Source organism: Amblyraja radiata, chromosome 7 (assembly GCF_010909765.2).
Source record: "Amblyraja radiata isolate CabotCenter1 chromosome 7, sAmbRad1.1.pri, whole genome shotgun sequence".
NCBI lineage: Eukaryota > Metazoa > Chordata > Chondrichthyes > Rajiformes > Rajidae > Amblyraja > Amblyraja radiata.
Window position 1 is genome coordinate 33978671 of NC_045962.1, and position 21815 is coordinate 34000485.

General features: G+C 40.3%; 1 protein-coding gene across 9 annotated transcripts in view; it reads left to right on the forward strand.

Annotated features, from left to right (window-relative positions):
• The window catches only part of tanc1 (tetratricopeptide repeat, ankyrin repeat and coiled-coil containing 1), a 107637-nt gene that overhangs the window by 67903 nt on the left and 17919 nt on the right, over nt 1–21815 (forward strand). For 5 of the 9 annotated variants that reach the window (XM_033024108.1, XM_033024102.1, XM_033024106.1 and 2 more), the window contains 7 exons: nt 1308–1430; nt 10652–10888; nt 13185–13370; nt 14171–14249; nt 15427–15560; nt 21378–21501; nt 21577–21752. In XM_033024108.1, the coding sequence (XP_032879999.1) occupies nt 1308–1430; nt 10652–10888; nt 13185–13370; nt 14171–14249; nt 15427–15560; nt 21378–21501; nt 21577–21752 (1059 nt within the window). Of the gene's footprint in view, nt 1–1307; nt 1431–10651; nt 10889–13184; nt 13371–14170; nt 14250–15426; nt 15561–21377; nt 21753–21815 lie in introns of all 9 variants that reach the window. The other 4 variants (XM_033024100.1, XM_033024101.1, XM_033024103.1 and 1 more) reach the window with 1 other exon arrangement.

Here is a 21815-nt window from a genome sequence, read left to right on the forward strand (position 1 = left end):
TCTGAAAGAGGGTCCCGACCCGAAACATCATCCATCCATGTTCTCCAGGGTGCTGCCTGACCCGCAGAGTTACTCCAGTATTTTGACCCTTTCCATATTACATTAAATAAGTTGTTTTGTGTTATGGATTCCTAAATGTACAGTCAATTGTTATACGCAATAAAACCTCAGTCATCCTGCATCTTCAGGACTTTGGTCTTAGGTGGCAGACGTTCGAGACTATTGGATATTACTCCTACTAAATCCACAACGTTTGACTTTTTCTAGCATGTTGCACAATGATGCAATAGTTTTTCCATTGAACCCATTGAGTGGGGAAAAGCTTGTATGTTTTCAGTTTGGCTGCAAACCTACCTTTTTCGCAATTCCAGCCCAGGCCACATCTGTGGTTTACATTCTGTACCTCCAGCTCAAAGATGGGATTAATGAGTGAGCAGGTACTGAATTATCAGAGTAGTATGGTAAAATGTGTTTCTCAGCACATATCTAATTTGTTGGAGTTACTTGAATTGCGTTTTCCATGTCTATAAAGATAAAAATAGTAGATGTAAGGTATTTTGTGAAACTACTTTCTCTTAATAGAGAGACATATCCTCCATTAAAATTAATAATTAATTAGGAGCCCAAAATGTGGGTTGATTAGCCGAGGACATTAGGCCACTTGCAATATTTGTTTCTTATTTTCTTTGAGGACAATTTAACCCATTTTTAATTTGCAAAAATTCCGATGTAATGGGGCTGTAAATTTTTTACTGGAACTTCAATAGCAGTTGGACTGTGAAATACATTCAAGGAGATTAATTGTTATTTTCTCTGATGTCTCTGTATTTTCATTAAAAAATATATACTAGTGTACTAGTCACCACAATGTGTAAAAGCTGAACTCATAAATGTCAAATGCAAAAATAGCCCATGCCACATTCTTTTTTTCTTCTCGACAGGAAAATTATTAGTGCATAAAAAGAATGAAGATACAGATATGAAAAAAAATGCTGATAATGCAGGAAATAAGAGCCCACTTATTTATTTATTTAATTATTATCGGGCCAACGGTGTTAGAAATACAAGCCCCATTTTCAAGTAGGCTTATTGTATTCCATGGTCCCTATCATGGCACATCATCTAAAACGCTAGTAAAGATAGAACAGGCGTTTTCTTAACTCAAACTGAAACCACATCTTGAAAGGATTTACTTCACAGCTTATAGAAATGATAGAATGGGTCTTAAATATCTGGTAGAAAATATATTCAATAATACATATCAAATCTAAATTTGAAATCTGTTATTGCATTTTTCACTTTTTTAGGGTCTGAGCAAGAAGACAGGCATATCTTCAAGTGTCCTTCAAGCCCTTTGGATGAGTTATAGCAGTAATGGATTGTCTGCTGCATTTGCATCCTTACGAAATCTTTACACTCCCAATGTGAAGGTAAGAAGATATGTGTGGTTCCAGGAGCATTATGATGTCTTAAAATAATATTTCAATGAAAAATAAATGTATTTCTAGAAAAAGATTCTTGTCTTTCTCAATAATGAGGTTTTATAATGAAGATATTGATGAATATACAGATCTTGTGTAATCACTAACCTGTATCTCATTTTTACAAGAAATTGCTTCTGATTTTTATCTTCTGTTTGAGTGGTGATTAAATAATATTACTTGATCTCTGGATTTTGAGGAGCATACCCGAAACAAGCTACAGACTCTATATTCGTCGCTATATTGTGCATTATAACTACCTTTGAGAACTTTAGCTGTTTTGTATTTCTTCATGATCACTGTTAGCTAAAATCACTCTCTCACATTTTCCTTGTATGTCTTTACCTACTTCGCCAGGAATTTTACGAATATGGTCAGTTACTTTGTTGAAAACCTGCAAGTTATTCACTAATGTTTCGCCACGTTTCTCAAGATAAGTGATAGCTTGTGGGAAGTTTGCAAAATTGGAAGCAATAAACACAAGATCGTGGTGGAGGGACTTTTTCTGCATGATCCTGACTGCAGCAGATTCTTCTTCTTCAAAACAGATGACGATTTATTTTATCTTTTCAAAATTTGCAGCATAGTAGAGTACAGCAGAGAGCCATGTACCCCACCTAGTCAAAACGGGCTGAGGAGGTAACGGAATCTCGGGTGCCATTTCCTTCATCAACTGTACACGTAACGGTGCTTTGAGGAAGATTTTCTTGACATTGGAAATTAGGCGATCGACTTTTGGGACAAGCTACGTAAGTGCTTGGCAATTCTATGAAGTCCTTGAGCTAAGCATGTCAAATGCAACATTTTGGGGTATAAAACTTTAAGAGCACGGGCAGCTTTTTTCATGTACGGAGCTGCATCAGTCACAAACAGAAGAATATTCTCGTGTTTTATACCTTCTGGCCAAAGTACAGCAAGTGAAGATGTAATCAACTGAGCAATAGTTGAGCTGTTTGACTTCTCCAATACTTCCGATGTCAACAAAAACTCCTTTGATGGTTGACCTGCCTCCACTGTTCCGATGACCACTTTGACAACATATCTCCCCAAAGCATCGGTTGTCTCGTCTATTGAGATCCATATTTTGTTGCATGCAACCTCATCTCTAATTTTCTGCACAACAATGCTGAAGTTGCTGTCAGCATAATTTTTCCATAATGATGACTCGTTCCGTATATGTTCCTCTGTGTATTTCTCTAAAAAAAAGAGATTTGTTTTCCAATTTCCACAGTGGAATTCCAGCATCAATGAATGCCTTGCACAGATCCCATAAACGCAGATTTTGACTGGAGCCAGCAGTAAATGGTCAGGAGACAAGCTTGGGTATTTTGCTTGGGTAGTTTACACCCCAGCGGTATCAACATTGACTTTAGCTGTTTTGTATTTCTTCAAGATCCTTGTTAGCTAAAATCACTCTCACATTTTCCTTGTATGTCTTTACCTACATCGCCAGGAATTTTACGAATATTGTCAGTTACTTTGTTGAAAACCTGCAAGTTATTCACTAATGTTTCGCCACGTTTCTCAAGACAAGTGATAGCTTGTGGGAAGTTTGCAAAATTGGAAGCAATAAACACAAGATCGCGGTGGAGGGACTTTTTCTGCATGATCCTGACTGCAGCAGATTCTTCTTCTTCAAAACAGTTGACGATTTATTTTATCTTTTCAAAATTTGCAGCATAGTAGAGTACAGCAGAGAGCCATGTACCCCACCAACGGGCTGAGGAGGTAACGGAATCTCGGGTGCCATTTCCTTGAATTTTAGATAGCCCTTGTCTTCTCCCTCCTCCCTCCTCCCCACTCTCCCTCCCAGCTCTCCTTCTAGCCCTACTGTCTCTGCCTTTCTTTTTCCCGCCCCCCCCCTCCCCCACATCAGTTTGAAGAAGGGTCTCGACCCAGAACGTAGCCTATTCCTTCTCTCCATAGATGCTGCCTCACCCGCTGAGTTTCTCCAGCATTTTTTGTCTACCTTCGATTTTTCCAGCAACTGCAGTTCTTTCTTAAATAGATCTTGGAGAAGACTGAACCAGCGGGCAGCTGCACAAACGTCGCCCCGGTGATGGAAATTTTCTTGTAAGTTATACTATGTTAACACATTTAATAATAACATTAATATTAACGTGTTAACATAGAAAACATCATTGTAATCACGGTACAACTAGAGAAAATAGCACGACCTTTTAGCAAAACGGGAAAAAAAGGCTATCAATCATGACAAGGGCATTATCCTGGTGAAATCATCAAAAAAGGCATTAAATGGCACATGGCATTATGACAAAATCCTGGCTCTAGTCATGAGGAAGTTAACTTCCTCTAATTTTGTATACGTATCATATTTTGAAGATTTATCGTATTCTTTCTTTGTCAGGACTCGCATCTGCTACTACTTAGAAAGTTAATGCTAATACATCTGCCATGCGATTGCTCAATAGAGTGGAACCAAAATGATCAATCAAACAATGATACATTTCTACTTATGGCCTTATTCAAATCTCTAATATTTGTTTTGTATCTAAAAGAGGTTAGGTTCTAATGAAATATTGTACACTCATGACTATTATCATTTTCAACTGGATCGCATAATTAAATTCAAGGCTATCTTTCGGGCAAATATTTTATAGGGATATCAGGGATCAGGATGCTCAGTCTTCCCATTATGTGCTTCTGCATGCATGAGAAATGAAAATCTTGAACATACTTCTGTGAATTATTCATTAAGTTTTCAAATCGCAGTATTTAATGGTGAACTTACTTGACCTTGTTCATGATAGTGTGGGTAGGAGCAATCATTGTACAATGATTGTCAAGACAAAGTCCCAGTTACACACAGTACATCACGTGTACAGTTACCATCAAACTGAATGGAATCTATTCAGAGGATAATATATTGCTCAAGACTGTCCATTCATGAAATGCCGTGAACCATCTGCATCAGAGAATTATATTACTGCCCCATTCAATAATTAATGGTGGTGAGCAATTCAACAGACAGCAGGAGGAGGGAAGTCGAAGAAATCCTTAGGCTGAACAATGGCTGAAGTCAACACCAGTGTCAAAGTTGAGACTGAAGCATTTACAACAACTTTTAGCCCCAATCTTGAATAACTCATTTATCTTGGCTTCATCCTTGGGTCCTTGTCTTTGTGAAAGTCAATCATGAGATGCTTTATATTCATTTCAAGTGGTAAGAAGAAATGGGGGAGAGCGCTATATACAGCGAAGAGGGCCACTTGTACATCCTGGCTGTTATGATGAAGAATTGCTAGTTATTGTGTGGCTGCAAATAAGTGGTAAGCCATTTAAAACGAAGATGAGGAAAAACTTTTTCACACACCGAGTTGTGAGTGTGGAATTCTCTGCCTCAGTGGAGGCCAGTTCTCTGGATACTTTCAAGAAAGAGCTAGATAGGGCTCTTGAAGATAGCAGAGTCAGGGAATATGGGGAGAAGGCAGGAACGAGGTACTGTTTGTGGATGATCAGCCATGATCACATTGAATGGCGGTGCTGGCTTGAAGGGCCGAATGACCAACTCCTGCACCTATTGTCTATTGTTAAACCAGGACAAACCTAATCCATCTCATTACCAGGCAATTAGTTAACCTTCAGTTATTGGCCTGTTGATGCTATCAAACTGCACATACTCGTCGATAGCCTGTTTATTGATAATAATTTTGGAAATCACCAAATCCACTCCTCTCCAGACTTCTGCAGTCTTGGTCCAAATGTGGTCACAAAAGCTGAATTCTGGCGGCAAAGTGAGCATGATTGCTCTGGGCATCACGGCATAATTTCACCAAATGTTCCATCAAGAAACTGGTAAAAGTTAAATCAACGGGATTAAATAGGAAACTATACTGGCTGGAATTATATCAAACAAAATAGGATGGTTTCCACAGTGCAATGTCCTAGGTCTGACCATCTTTAGCTACTTCATCAATGACTTCCATCATGAGGTCTGAAATAGCGATGTGCACTGATGATTGCACAAAGACATTTGTTTGTGATTCTTGAGAAATAAAAAGGCTCATGACTGTACATATCAAGACTTTGGCAACTTTCATATAACCATATAACCAATTACAGCACGGAAACAGGCCATCTCGGCCCTTCTAGTCCGTGCCGAACACTTACTCTCACCTAGTCCCATTTACCTGCACTCAGACCATAACCCTCCATTCCTTTCCCGTCCATATACCTATCCAATTTATTTTTAAATGATAAAAATGAACCTGCCTTCACCACTTCCACTGGAAGCTCATTCCACACAGCTACCACTCTCTGAGTAAAGAAGTTCCCCCTCATGTTGCCCCTAAACATTTGTCCCTTTATTCTCAAATCATGTCCTCTTGTTTGAATCTTCCCTACTTTCAATGGAAAAAGCTTATTCACGTCAACTCTGTCTATCCCTCTCATAATTTTAAAGACCTCTATCAAGTCCCCCCTTAACCTTCTGCGCTCCAAAGAATAAAGACCTATCTTGTTCAACCTTTCTCTGTAACTTAGGTGCTGAAGCCCAGGCAACATTCTAATAAATCTCCTCTGTACTCTCTCTATTTTGTTGACATCTTTCCTATAATTTGGCGACCAGAATTGTACACCATATTCCAGAATTGGCCTCACCAATGCCTTGTACAACTTTAACATTACATCCTAACTTCTATACTCAATGCTCTGATTTATAAAGGCCAGCACACCAAAAGCTTTCTTTACCACCCAATCTACATGAGATTCCACCTTCAGGGAAATATGCACAGTTATTCCTAGATCCCTCTGTTCAACTGCATTCCTCAATTCGCTACCATTTACCATGTACGTCCTATTTTGATTTGTCCTGCCAAGATGTAGCACCTCACACTTATCAGCATTAAACTCCATCTGCCATCTTTCAGCCCACTATTCCAAATGCCCTCAATCGCTTAACTCCTGACATCCAGAGTGTGTTGGATCACTGTTCAGTTGCCTCTGAGTGAAGCTCTAACAATAGGACAAAGCAACCTGCTTGATTGGCACACATACACCATTCTAACTATTAATTTCCTCCATTACGGGTAGATGAACATTATAGCATGTTTCATCTACAAATTAAATTGTTGTCCATACAGATTACTCTCGCACCGCTCAAACCTGAGAACACCACCAAGAAGAGCAAGAGCATCAGGTGCATTAAACTACACCACCTCTGGGTTTGGACACCATCCTTTTTTGGCAAAACAGTAATCCCTCATTATTACAGACTTTTTAAATTACAGATTTCAATTAAAGCGGACTGATCTTCACCGTCAGGCCAGGCTGCCGCTGCCGCTGCTGCCCCCGGCTTGTACCACCTCCCCGGCCACTTCCAAACCAGGCTGCCGCTGCTGCCCCCGGCTTGTACCACCTCCCCAGCCACTTCCAAACCAGGCTGCCAATGCCAGCCCCAGCCCACACCACCTTCCTGGCAGGCTGCCAACACCACCCCGGCCCACATCATCTCCCCGGCCAGATCTACTGTTGGTACACACAGCTTCCTCGGCCACAGCTGCCGCCAGCGCCGACCCTTAACTGCACTCTGGCCGCCCACGAGTTGCGACCATTGATTCCGCTGATCCATGCTTCTTCCCCCAACCGCCAGCAGACCAGGGCCGTGAACTCATCTAGGTTCCAGACCAAGAGTTTGAAGACGGGTTTCGACCTGAAAAGTCATCTACCCATGTTCTCCAAAGATGCTGCCTGACCTGCAGAATTATTCCAGCACTTTGATCCTCTTTTTTACAATTCCTTCACCTCGTGGAACTTCCCAGTGCTATTAAACATCTTCAGTCGAAGGACTGCAGTTGTTCACAATAGCAGCTTGGTGTAATTTTAACAAGCACAGTTAGAATGGGTCTTGCCAGCAATGCTCACACCCCATCAGCTAAAAATATTATTTTTATTGCTTCATGGAATGTTACCTTATCAAAACTGCTTCAGCTACTTTTTCTAAATTGCTGGTTTCTAAAATAGTTTAAGCCTCAAAATGGCTGTCAAAATTTTCAGCTTAACCTGGTGCCTCCCAGCAACACGAGGACTCAATTACTATTTTTAGAGTTGGTTCAGTAAGTACTGTGCCCTTACTGGCTGAGGGCCAGTAACGCGATGTGCTCTCATTGGCTGAAGGAATGAGAACAATGTGGCATTTGGCAAGCTGAAAAGTTTTTTCTCTGTTTACTGATATATTAGTATAATATTTCTCTGCCCCTGGGCCAAGATCAATATATAAGGGACAGTGCTTTACCGTGTCATGATAAAAGGTGATTTGTTTTAGCAGTAAAATGATAATAAAACAATAAGAAATTCATTTTAAGATACATAATTCTTGCTGGTCATAATTCTGTTAACTCCCGGCTTATTGGGCTGAGAAGATACCTTCAAAACAATATCTGAGGTGGTTCATGAAGGCTAACTGCTATATTGGTGATATTCAGGGTGGGCATTAAATGCCGGTTTACCAACACCTATATATAAATAAATAAATAGATAGATAGATGGATCTTGCATGAGTACAGTTCACTTGCATGAGTACAGTTCAATCTGGGAAGCTCAAAAATGCATTTGATAATTATAAAATGAAGCTTTGGGGAATTCAAAGGCCATCTGTGAAAGACAACAGCACTGTCAAATGGGCGCAGGTGGCATGTCTATTTCAAGTGATGCTGGAAATAATCAGATTGGGCCGCATCTGTGGGAAGAAAAACATAATTAACCATTAAGTAGGTATGTTGCAAAGCGTACCTGAAGCGTCTTTGAAAATCTGCTGCTGAGGGTGTGCGCGATTTTGGCGCCGTTTAGAGGGGGCGGGTTTAAAACGCGATTTTCTCTAGGCTGTTCAAATCGAAGATGTTCAGCCTAGTTAATTATTAACGAAAAATCGCTGGAAGGCCCCGTCGCAAAAGCTATTATTAGGTTTAAAGGCCTCGTATAATAGTTATAGTAGTTTAAAAATCAATCTCTAAACCCGCGACCGCCAGCAACCGCAGAGTCTCATAAAGCAAATAGCAGAAGTTAGGTTGTATATTTTTACATTAAAAAGGGCTTCTAAAGATCCCTTTATACAAAATTTAATATTGCGAGTAGCTCAATTTGGCCCCATTATATCGCGCAGTATTTTTCTCGGCATTTGGGGCACAAATCTACCGCAATGTGAACGTTCTAAACCAGCGCGTTCCACAGGGACCCACTAGAAAACTGATTTAAATGGGCATTTATTTACAGCAATTGAACACTGAATTCCTTCCATTTGGTCTATAAATTAATGTAAATGAGATTTAAAAATCATGTTTTATTGTGAATTATTTGTGAATATTATTTGGACATTTAGGCTATTTAAAAATTTTAATAATTTATTAAGAAATGGATAGATGTTTAGATCTAGTAATTGAAGTCTGAAATTAGCTACAATTAGGTAACTAACTAATTATATGCTTTAATTTCAGGTCATCCAAGTAAGATTATTTTATATTTGTTTCAGAATGCTTCAATCTATGATAACTGAAAATTTCATTCAGTTCTCTTAATTTTTAAGAAAGTTATGGGCTTTTGACTGTTCACGATCACAACTTTTTTGTTATGTCCATAGAAAATCAATAGGGAACAAGATGCTCATTTCCGAGTATGAAAATGGCCATAACTTTTTAAATACTTGAGATATGAAAGTGAATTAGGTGTCAAATTAAACTTATTTTTATGCTTTATCTGATGGGATAAATTACAGACTTGATTTTTAAAATCTCAAAATTTTGTAACATTGCTACATTAAGACCTATATTTTTGTGTTTCATCTAACCTAAAATTGTACAATTTGGTGTGCACTTTTGTTAATGTACATATGACTTGGCAAGGATAGAGATAAAATGCTGGAGTAATTCAGTGGACAGTGTGTAGGCTCTTGGCCAGGAGCTGAGTCTAGAACTCGGCTGCGTTGATTACTTTGCCATGTTCTTTAAACGTCAGTAATACTGATTAGACTAAGTAAAATACTGTTAAAGCAATCATGGTATTTTAAATAGGATATTTTACATTGATGTGTAATGACTTTTTCAGCGCTATTCAAAAACAGCACGTTTTGATCTGTTGATGCTGGTACAATTGACTGAAGGAAGAAGAATGTTGATAATCAAGGTTTTTGTAGAGGGTAAAATGAATGAATGAATGAATATGTTTATTGGCCAACATATAAGGAATTTGCCTTGGTGCTCCGCTCGCAAGTAACAACACGACATACAGTAAACAATTAATAAAACATTAAGAATAAAACATTATAGTTTAAACATGTGAATAAAATAAAATACCAGAGCAAAGGGAGTCTACAGACTTTTGGTTATTGAGTAGAGATACTGCCCATGGAAAAAAGTTGTTTTTATGTCTGGCTGTGGCGGCTTTGACAGTCCGGAGTCGCCTTCCAGAGGGAAGTGCTTCAAAGAGTTTGTGGCCAGGGTGAGAGGGGTCAGAGATGATCTTACCTGCTCGCTTCCTGGCCCTTGCAGTGTGGAGTTTGTCAATGGGGGGAAGTTTGCAGCCAATAACCTTCTCAGCTGATCGAACGATTTGCTGCAGGCTCTGGATGTCATGGTTGGTGGCTGAGCCAAACCAGACCATGATGGAGAAGATGAGGACAGAGATCAAGGAAGATATAACTTTATGGATTAAGTTGGTTCAGTAAAATGGAGGTAGATTTATTCAACTCAACTTCTCGTCCTTGCGCAAACCCTTAGAATCAAGGGAAATGTCCTGCCCAGTGGAGCTGACTATGTGATAACTCTTGCCTCAATGATGGGATGGAATGGAAGAAGGCTTTGTTTTATATTGGTTTACTTATTCTTACAGTGAATTAGGAAGATTTTGTAGAGGTGGCATTGGTAACATCATGCCCTGAGGTGCCTGTTGTAGGAGTTCCCAGTCTCAGAAACGTATGAGGGCAGGTTGCTGGTAGAACATGAGCATTGTCCAAAGTCACTAATTTCAAACAGTCACCTCCTTGCCAAGCCGTGCCACTGTTAAATAATTGTGTCTTAGTCCAGTTTGGAGATATTGTAATGAAGTATGTTGTCCTATTTCTTAACTTCTTCATAGTGTTATCGCACATTTTACTTTGTAAATATAGGATATCTAAAGGAAACTTTGGAGTAATATTCTGATTTTCATACAAACTGCAGGTGAGTCGGTTGTTAATTTTGGGAGGAGCCAGCGTGAACTACCGAACTGAAGTGTTAAACAATGCTCCCATCCTTTGTGTTCAATCACACCTTGGGCACCAGGAAATGGTAAATCTACTGCTTGAATTTGGAGCTGGGGTTGATCAGATTTCTGAAAGCGGTGTTACATCGTTATGCCACGCTGCCGCTGCAGGACACCTGAATATTGTGAGTCTTCTATGCAGGAAAGGAGCTAAGGTAAGGGATCTGGTTATTGACATTAACTTCTTCTTATTTTGCCCGTGAGGCACAGTAGCACAACTAGTGAAGCTGCTGCCAGAGACCTTGGTTCAATTCAGATCTTGGGTGCTGTCTTGTGTGCAGTATACCATCTGTGAGAGCGTGACTCTCCTTTGTGTGTACCTGTTTCCTCCCACATCCCGAGGATGTGTGGGGTTGCTACGTGCATTACCACTAGTGTGTGGTAGAAATTGGAAGAATTGATGAGAATATGGGGAGTATAAAAAATGAATGGGTTTAACGTGGGATTGGTGTAAATTGATGTTTGATGGTAAGTGCTGCAAGCTACCTCTGAAAAATGTGCAAATGCCACTGTATTCCTCATCACTGAGTTTGTTATGACCCACAGCACCACTTTTTCAGTAATTCTGTGGGATTCTATCTTCTAGTTTGTCAAATACTCTTCAGTCACTGGAGTTTTGGAGGATATTTAAAATATTCCTATTTTTTCCCATTTATTTCCTCCCCCCCCCCCCCTGTTTTCTTAGGAAGGAACAAGAAACAGAATGTTTTTAATGGTGCTTTACAGGGTAAATACAGTGGTGATTTTCTTGCCGGGCATGTTCATAACCAAGTGTCACAGTACAGGATATTCAGGGTTGAGGAGTAGAATATTCTTCACCCACAGAGCAGTGAATCTCTGGAATTGTATGCCCAAAAGAGTCACAGAGGCTCTGTTGCCATATGCATTCAAGACAGCCTGATAGATTTTTCAAATATTGAGAGAATTAGGGAAACATTGATGGGATTAGTGGAGGAAGGTGGCATTGAGTTTAAAGAAAACATCCTTGATCTTATCGAATGGCAGAGCAGGAGTGAATTGGCCACTGTTGCTTTTTCACATCCTTTCTTATGTTCAATCTGCAAGATTCATTAATGAGGACTTAAGAAAAATTAACAGTGATAGACATTCGTGAAGTATGAGTAATTGTGTGAATAGTTTTTGGTACTGGACAGGATGGAAGGGGTGGAGGAGACAAAGTATCTGTTGAACCTCTTAAAAAGAACAGTGGGATCCAGCCATTGTTTTAATTTGTTACTTTTGTATATTTGTGCGAAGTGTTATGTATCAATGGTTTCTAATTGGGAAACAAGGATGTTATAGCACTAAAGGGAAAATGTTCTCTCAGATAGCCTTGAAGCTCCAGCAGCCCAGATTTGATCCTGACCGCTGCAGCTATCTGTGTGGAGCTTGTACCTTCTCCCTGTGAATATGTGGTTTTCCCCAGGAGCTAGTTTCCTCCCATGTTCCAAATGTGCTGGTTGGTAGGTGGGGTATGGAAGAATTGGGAAGTAGTTAGTGGGCCTCTGTGAATAGAATGGGTTGCACGGAAACAACTGGAGAAATAGGATTGATGGGATGAATTGAAATATGGAAAATATGCCTAGGTATGATGATCTTGGGTCATAGGCAATGTCTGTGGTTCAATTTGGAATGGGTTGTAAATCATTATTACTTGTGAACCAGAGGAATTTTAAGTTTTAACAGGCAGACTAAAGTTAGCAGTTGTGTTGATATTTCCAACTGTTTAATATTTATTTATATTCTATGTATCATCCATGATGTTTTGGTTAATAATGAACTATTGCAAATTAATTTTGTGCTATTGATACACAGTGAAGCTGTGTCATTTGGTACCAGCATTTATGGAAGCTTTGTAAGTTTATAAACGATTAGTCTAACACTACAAGTTTGGAAGAAAAAGAGCTTAGATTATAAAGATTTAGAAGTCATTTTTATATGTGCGATGACAAAACACACATTGGTAAAATACTGGACAGGTAAAAAGTAATAATTGGACTTGTGTACGTTTTAAAACTACCACTCACACCACCATGGCCACACACATTTCACCCCTGCCATCGGGTAGAAGTTACAGGAGACTGAAAACTAACATCCAGGTTCAGGAACAGCTTCTTCCCCTGCAGCCATTAGGCTATTAAATACTACAACCTCAAATAAGCACTGAACAACATAGACTATAATTGTTATTATTGCTATTATTGCACTATTATTGTTTGTTTTTTGTGGGTACGTATGTTATACACACTGAACTTTTTTCTCTCTTGTTTATTATATTGTTTACAGTGTACTATGTTTACATATCCTGTTATGCTGCTGCACATGAACTTCATTGTTCTATCTGGGACATATGATAATAAAACACTTGACTCTCATGATGCTAAATCTTCTGTGAAAGCAATGGAATGTGCAGTTTTGTATTTAAAGTGATAGAAATATTTTAATTCCCAGGTTGATTACACAGATAAAAATGGCCAGTGCGCATTGGTTCATGCTGCTTTAAGAGGTCATCATGAAGTAATTAAATATTTACTCAAAGCAGATTGGACATTAAGCATACAGCACCAGCAATCTTTCAAGAAAAGTCAAGCTCTTCAGCAAGCCCTGATCGCAGCTGCAAGCATGGGACACAGTGAAGTAGGTTTTCAGAGATCAACTACACTTGCTTACGCAATATTAACTTAAAATGGATACTTTGAGGAATATCTATCTAATATACTATATAGTATTTGACAGAAAAAATATTTGTAATATTTGGTTGTGATTCTTTATTGGCCAGCCTTCAACAATGCAGTCAATGACCTCGGGTTAACTAATTGTTTTTGTAAGTGAACGTTGGACCTCAATTTCATTGAAATATAACTAGAAGGGCTTGTATATAACCTTTGAATTGCCACTGGGAATTTATTTTGATAATAGTTGAAAGAATTGCCATGGATGACTCGTAAGTTACCTGATGATATTGATGTAGCTAAACACAAAATAATTAGAGATTAGGGAATACATTTATTTCATTCTTGCAAGCATGTTATGCAGAATATGTCAATCCATAAAAATTAGAAGGGAACCTTTCACTCTATTCACAAGGCAGTAGCGGATGAGAAGGAGAACCTATTTTGCTGTGTGTGCTTGAACATGTTTTAGTTTGTTCATGCCCACACAACAAAAAGAGAGAGGTGGAAGTGTTTTCCAGATGGGTGAGGAAGAGCAGATGTGAATTCTAAACTTACAATTTATTGGTCAGGATCTATATACATTCTGAAAGACCAATAACAATCAAGTATACTGATGCTTTTGTGAATATATAAATAGGTGGCTTCTATCTGCTAGCCATTCATTTAAATCCTTTAATGGGGAAACTTCATAAAGGTTGGAAGTAATTTTATTACACTAAATATCACTAATAAGTGTTTTCAATGTTTCTAATCTATTTATAGGTTGTGAATAATCTCCATGCTTTTGATGGTGAACAAAGAATAGACATAAATAGCTTTGATACACTTTGGGGTGAAACAGGTAATTGAAGTATTTCTATCTTTCCATTATAACTTAAATGTAGCATGTTTAAAGGATTGTATGCATTTTTTAAAGTTATTCTTTATGATGACCACCAATCCACGTTATTCTTTTTTTTTTTTTTTTTAATATTTTTATTAGAAGTACAATAAAGTACAGTAATACACATCACATGTATCTTATTACATTTGTTGTACCACTTCATTTTTTGAGCTTTAAGAAAGATAGAAATAAAGGAAGTAAGGAAAGTGAAAAAGAGTCGTGAAGGTGCAGGAAAGTGTTGGGAAAAGAAAGCCCCTTAGAAAAGAAAGTAAAGAAAGGAAATAGACCCTAGAAAAGAAAGAAAAAACAAAAAGAGAAACAATCGCTCTAACACAAAACTCCGCACAAAGGGATATACCAACCGTATTTTTCACGTTATTAACCAATCCACGTTATTCTTCATCATTATTGATATCTATAGATGTAGAAAAAGGTAGATAATGATAAGATCCTTCATCTTACTACCTGAAATTTCAATTACATTTAATGTGATTTCTGTGAATAACACGTTTACATCATTGGACAAAACAGTTGTAAATTAATTTTACCAATTTGGTTTAATATTCTGATCCATATAAAAGCAATTCCAATTAATTACTAGCATTATAAGTTGGAAATCACTGCAAGAAAATCATTCTTGTAAATATTTCTTTGTACACCTGATAATTAGTGAATTCAATTGCATGAATGAAAATCAAAACTACAGCTGCTTCTAATGTATGAACATTTTCGGGAAAGAAAATGAGAATGGGTGGTGCTGGCAAGGAGCAGCAAAATATGACAGAAAGATCAAATTGAAGTGTTCAGGATTGTGTTAGATGTGTAAAAAAAAACATTTCCACTGCTAAGTAACCAGAGAATGTAAGTAGACATCTTATAACTTGCCAAACAGTTTTTACACGAGGAGAGACCTTTTTTTCTAAAATTGAGGCATATTAGGACACATTATTTGAAACACATTTTTAGAAGCATAATAAACTGCAGTACTTGAATGGAATAGGGTACACAACATTTGCAGAACTGCAGAATGGTGGAAAAACAAGGACGTGGGACAAACTGAATGCTCTTATCAAAGAGGAAGCACAGCCACAATGGTGCGATTTCATTGTGTGTCAATTTTTTTTCTCCACCTTAGCTCTCACAGCAGCAGCAGGAAGGGGTAAATTGGAAGTATGTGAACTTCTTCTGCAACAAGGAGCTGTTGTATCCCATCCTAATCGTAGGGGTATTTCTCCAGTATTTTGTGCAGCAAGACAGGGCCACTGGCAGGTAAAATGTTTTGTTTCTTGCTGTGACATTTTTATTACATAGAAACGTAGAAGGAGTAAGCCATTCGGCCCTTCGAGCCAGCACCGCCATTCAATATGATCATGGCTGAACATCCACAATCAGTTCCCCGTTCTGGCTTTTTCCCCCATATCCCTTGATTCAGCCCTAAGAGCTAAATCTAATTCTTGAAACCATCCTGTGAATTGGCCTCCACTGCCTTCTGTGGCACAGAATTCCACAGATTCACAACTCTGGGTGAAAAAGTTTTTTCCTCATCTCAGTCCTAAATGATCTACCCCTTATTCTTCAACTGTGATCCCTGGTTCTGGACTCCCCCAACATCGGGGACATTTTTCCTGCCTCTACCCTGTCCAATACTCTAAGAATTGTATTTGTTTCTGCAAATATCCTCTCATCCTTCTAAATTCCAGCGAATAGAAGCCCAGTCGATCCATTCACATTTATCCACATTATACTGCATCTGCCATGCTTCTGCCCACCCACCCAACCTATCCAAGTCACCCTGCAGCCTCATAGCATCCTCCTCGCAGCTCAAACTTAGAGATGTTACATTTAATTCTCTTGTCTAAATCGTTAATATATACTGTAAACTGGGGTCCCAGCACCAAGCCTTGACACAGACATTTTGGGCGGAAGGATCTGTTCCTGTATTTTATTGTTCTGTATTTTATGATTGCTGCACCAAAAACATTCAAGATGTTCAATATATCATGGGGAAAGCAGTCACTGAATCTGTAGTCTCCACCTTAAATATGTAGTCCTGCCGCCAGTGCACCACGGCTGCAGTGTGTATAATCAGCAAGATTCACAGTAGCAATCTGCAAAGCTTCTTTAATGATAGCACTACCAGGTGGAACACTAAGGCAGAAGGCACGTGTGAATGCCATTGCCTGCAGGTTTGTCCTGAGTTGTAAATATATTGCTGATCCTTTATGTCTGAAATGAAAATCATGGAAATCTATGCCTAATAAATTCATAACCCATACCACAGCCCACCAGGCAGCTATGGCCATCTTTTTAATGGCAATTAGAGTTGAACAATGAATGCTAGTCTCGCTTGCCACATACACATTCTATGATAGTAGTATTCTAGGCAACAGCACCTGAGCAAATTGAGCAGTTATTTCTGCCCTAAATACCTAATGCCATGAATACATTAGAAACTAGAAAATAGGTGCAGGAGGAGGCCATTCGGCCCTTCGAGCCAGCACCGCCATTCATTGTGATCATGGCTGATCGTCCCCAATCAATAACCTGTGCCTGCCTTCTCCCCATATCCCTTGATTCCATTTGCCTCTAGAGCTCTATCTATCTCTCTCTTAAATCCATCCAGTGATTTGGCCTCCACTGCCCTCTGTGGCAGGGAATTCCACAAATTCACCACTCCCTGGGTGAAAACGTTTTTTCTCACCTCAGTGGCCTCCCCTTTATTCTAAGACTGACCCTTGGTTCTGGATTCGCCCAACATGGCACGAATTGGTTTCCGCTGCTCCCTCTTCACACTGTGTTTTTGATTTTCTGTTTTTGGATTGAATCCTGTTTTTAATTTGTGTCTCTGTGATGTCCTTATTGTTATATTCCGATTATATGTTTACTATGTAAGGTGTCCTTGAGATTTTGTATGAAAGGCGCCCATTAAATATAAAATTTATTATTATTATTTAACATTGGGAACATTTTTCCTGCATCTAGCTTGTCCAGTCCTTTTATATGTTTCTATAAGATACCCCTTCATCCTTCTAAACTCCAGTGAATACAAGCCTAGTCTTTTCAATCTTTCCTCATATGACAGTCTCGCCATCCCAGGGATCAATCTCGTGAACCTACGCTGCACTGCCTCAATCACAAGGATGTCCTTCCTCTAATTAGGAGACCAAAACTGTACGCAATACTCCAGATGTGGTCTTACCAGAGACCTATACAACTGCAGAAGAACCTCTCTACTCCTATACTGAAATCCTCTTGTTATGAAAGCCAACAATCCATTAGCTTTCTTCACTGCCTGCTGTACCTGCACGCCAACTTTCAGAGATCGGTGTACAAGGACACCCAGGTCTCGCTGCACCTCCCCCTTACCTAACCTAACCCCATTGAGATAATAATCTGCCCCCTTGTTTTTGCCGCCAAAGTGGATAACCTCACATTTATCTATATTATACTGCATCTGCCATGCATCTGCCCACTCACTCAACCTGTCCAGGTCACCCTGCAACCTCTTAACATCCTCTTCACAGTTCACACTGCCACCCAGCTTTGTGTCACAAACTTGCTAGTGTTGCTCCTAATTCCCTCTTCCAAATCATTAATATATATGGTAAACAGTTGCAGCCCCAACACTGAGCCTTGCGGCACTCCACTCGCCACTGCCTGCCATTCTGAAAAGGACCCGTTCACTCCTACTCTTTGCCTCCTGTCTGCCAACCAATTTTCTATCCACGTCAACACCCTACCCCCAATACCATGTGTTCTCATTTTAGTCACCAGTCTCCCGTGCGGGACTTTATCAAAGGCTTTCTGAAAGTCTAGATACACTACATCCACTGGCACCCCTTCATCCATTTTACTTGTCACATCCTCAAAAAATTCCAGAAGATTAGTCAAACATGATTTTCCTTTCATAAATCCATGCTGACTTGGACTAATCCTTTTACTGCTATCCAAATGTCCCATTATTACCTAATAATTGACTCCAGCATCTTTCCCACCACCGAAGTCAGGCTAACTGGTCTGTAATTCTCAGTTTTCTCTCTCGCTCCTTTCTTGAAAAGTGGGATAACATTAGCTATCCTCCAATCCACAGGAACTGATCTTGAATCTATTGAACATTGGAAAATGATCACCAATGCGTCCACTATTTCTAGAGCCACCTCCCTGAGGACCCTGGGATGCAGACCATCAGGCCCAGGGGATTTATCATCCTTCAGTCCCATTAGCCTATCCAATACTATTTCTCGCCTAATGAAAATTTATTTCAGTTCATCGACCCCCTTAGATCCTCTGTCCTCCCGTATGGGAGATTGTTTGTGTCTTCCTTAGTGAAGACAGATCCGAAGTACCTGTTCAACTCTTCTGCCATTTCCTTGTTCCCCATAATAATTTCACCCGTGTCTGCCTTCAAGGGACCCACATTTGACTTTGCTTTTCCTTTTTCACTTAACATATCTAAAGAAGCTTTTACTGTCCTTCTTTACATTCCTGGCCAGCTTCCCCTCGTACTTCATCGTTTCAGCCCGTATTGCCCGTTTTGTTTCCTTCTGTTGTCCTATGAAAGTTTCCCAATCCTCTGGCTTCCGGCTACTCTTTGCTGTGTTATACATCTTTTCTTTTAGTTTTATTCTATCCCTAACTTCTCGTGTCAGCCACAGTTGCCTCCTACCCTTAGAATCTTTCTTCCTTTTTGGAATGAAATGATCCTGCGTCTCCCAGAAATTCCTGCCATTGCTGATCCACCGACATTCCTGCTAGTATCCCTTTCCAGTCTACCTTGGCCAACTCCTCTCTCATGCCTTCATAGTCCCCTATGTTCAACTGCATCACTGACACTTCCGATTTAACCTTCTCCTTCTCAAATTGCAGATTAAAACTAATCATATTATGATCACTACCTCCATGCGGTTCCTTTACCTCGAGTTCTCTTATCAAATCTGGTTCATTGGACAACACTAAATCCAGAATTGCCTTTTTTCTGGTCGGCTCCATTACAAGCTGCTTTAAGAATCCATCTCGGAGACACTCTACAAACTCTCTTTCTTGGGGTCCTGAACCAACCTGATTTTCCCAGTCTACCTGCATATTGAAATCCCCCATCACCACAGTGGCATTACCTTTGTTACATGCCAGCTTTAACTCTTGCTGCAACTTACACCCTACATCCGGGCTACTATTTGGGGGTCTGTAGATAACACCAATTAGTGTCTTCTTGCCATTTGCAATTCCTCAACTCAATCCACAGTGACTCTACCTCGTCAGTCCCTATGTCTTCCCTCGCAAGGGACTGAATTCCATTCCCCCCCCCCCCCCCCCCCCCCCCTCCTCTGCCCACCTGCCTGTCCCTTCTATAGGATGTATAACCCTGAATATTAAGTTCCCAGGCCCAATCCTCCTGCAGTCATGTCTCGGTAATCTCCACAATGTCATATCTACCAACCTCTAACTGAGCCTCAACTCATCTACTTTACTTCTTATACTTTGCGCATTCAAATACAACACTTTTAATTCCTTACGCATCTCACCATTCACATCGATTCCTATTCCACTTGGCCATACTCTCCAATCCTTTTGTGAGCTTTCTTTCCCGTTAATTCTTGGGCCATTAACTATCCCTTTACTCCCTTTCCCTTTAACTCCGTGTTTGACTATCCCATTTGACACCCCTCTCCCCCTTATTTAGTTTAAAACCACCCGTGTAGCAGTGGCAAACCTGCCTGCCAGAATGCCGGTCCCCCACCTGGTAAGGTGCAATCCGTCCCTTTTGTACAGTTCCCACTTACTCCAAAACAGATCCCAGTGGTATAAGAATCTAAATCCCTGCCCCCTGCACCAGTTCCTCAGCCACACATTCAGGTCCTGTATCTCCCTGTTCCTGCTCTCGCCAGCACGAGGAACTGGAAGCAAACAGGAGATAATTACCCTGGAGGTCCTGCTTTTCAGCACTTTTCCGAGCTCTCTAAAGTCACGCTTCAGAATATTCATCCCCTTCTTTCCAACATCATTTGTGCCAACATGCACTACAACTTCCTGCTGTTCACCTTCGCCCTTGAGGATTTTCTGCACTCTGTCCGTGACATCCTGGATCCTGGCACCAGGGAGACAGCACACCATCCCCGAATCCCGTCTGTTGCCGCAGAAACGCCTGTCCGTACCTCTCACAATGGAGTCTCCAACTACCACGGCGTTGCCTGATGTCAGCCTCTTTGGTTTTGGCTCAACAGCACTTTTTGCTTCGCATGCCAGTGCGCCGGTCAGTGCATTAACGTCTTCTGTCCCGACAGCTTCTAAGTGGGTGAACCTGAGGTACAACACCCGGGGACCATTGCATTCCATGTTTACTTCCCTTTCTCACCGTCACCCACCTTCTCTCATCCAGTACCTTAGGTGTAACAATCTTAATGTAGGACTCGTCGAGGAACGACTCAGCTTCTCGGACGAACCTGAGGTCATCCACTTGCTTCTCCAGTTCCCCAACACGGTCCTTCAGGAGCTGTAACTGGATGCACTTCTCACATTTGTAGCAGCCAGAGGCACCAGCGGCGTCCTTGACTCCCACATACTGCAAGCATCGCATTGAATCAGCTTGCTTGACATCTCCTTCTTTCGTCTCTCCCTGTCCAGCGTTTTGCGTAGCCTCCTCCCCTCAGCCTCCTCGCCAAAGACTCACACTTTACTCACAGGGCACTTCCCTCACTGTCGCTCCCCGAGAACAATCTTGCTTATATGGACTGATAAATTGCCTAATTTACCAATTTACAAACCAAATTCCTCAGTTTTAAACTGTTTTTCCTCCGTGACTGACTCGCCTCCCCCACGGGCTTCAGCCAATCACTTCTTCTCCCTGCATCTCTTTGTTGCTACTTGCTCAAAATCCACATAAGCTCTATATTAAGTCTGTCTGCGTTTTGCCACTCTTTTTCAACTGCTTTCCCCCTCTGACTCGCCTCCCCCACGGGCGAAATGTGTTGAGACGGAAAGTGGCATTTTGGCTGATGTTAAACAATCGCTCAATTACGAAGTTGAAGATGTAAGCGTTAAGAACTATAGTCCCATTGGAATATTGATTAATTTGTTTTGAAAATTTAGATTGCCGAACTATTGTTTCGGCATGGTGCTGATGTGGACGCAACAGACAAGCAAGGTCGTACACCACTCATGGTGGCTTCTTGTGAAGGACATGTGAACACTGTTGAATTTCTACTTTCAAAAGGTAAACTGATGTCAATCTTTAATATTGCAGTTGCATTTTTCTTGGTATTTATATTCCATTTGGTTTTGATCTTAGGTGCTTCCATATCTTCAGTAGATAAGGAGGGATTGACTCCTTTGAGTTGGTCTTGCCTGAAGGGGCAAAAAGCTGTGGTTCAGATTTTGGTGGAGAAGGGTGCATCTATTGATCACATAGATAAGAATGGTCGCACTCCTCTAGACCTAGCTGCTTTTTATGGCGATGCTGACATTGTGAGTATCATCAAGCTTTGAAGAACATACTTTCATCTTTTAATTTCATCTATGCAAAAGATC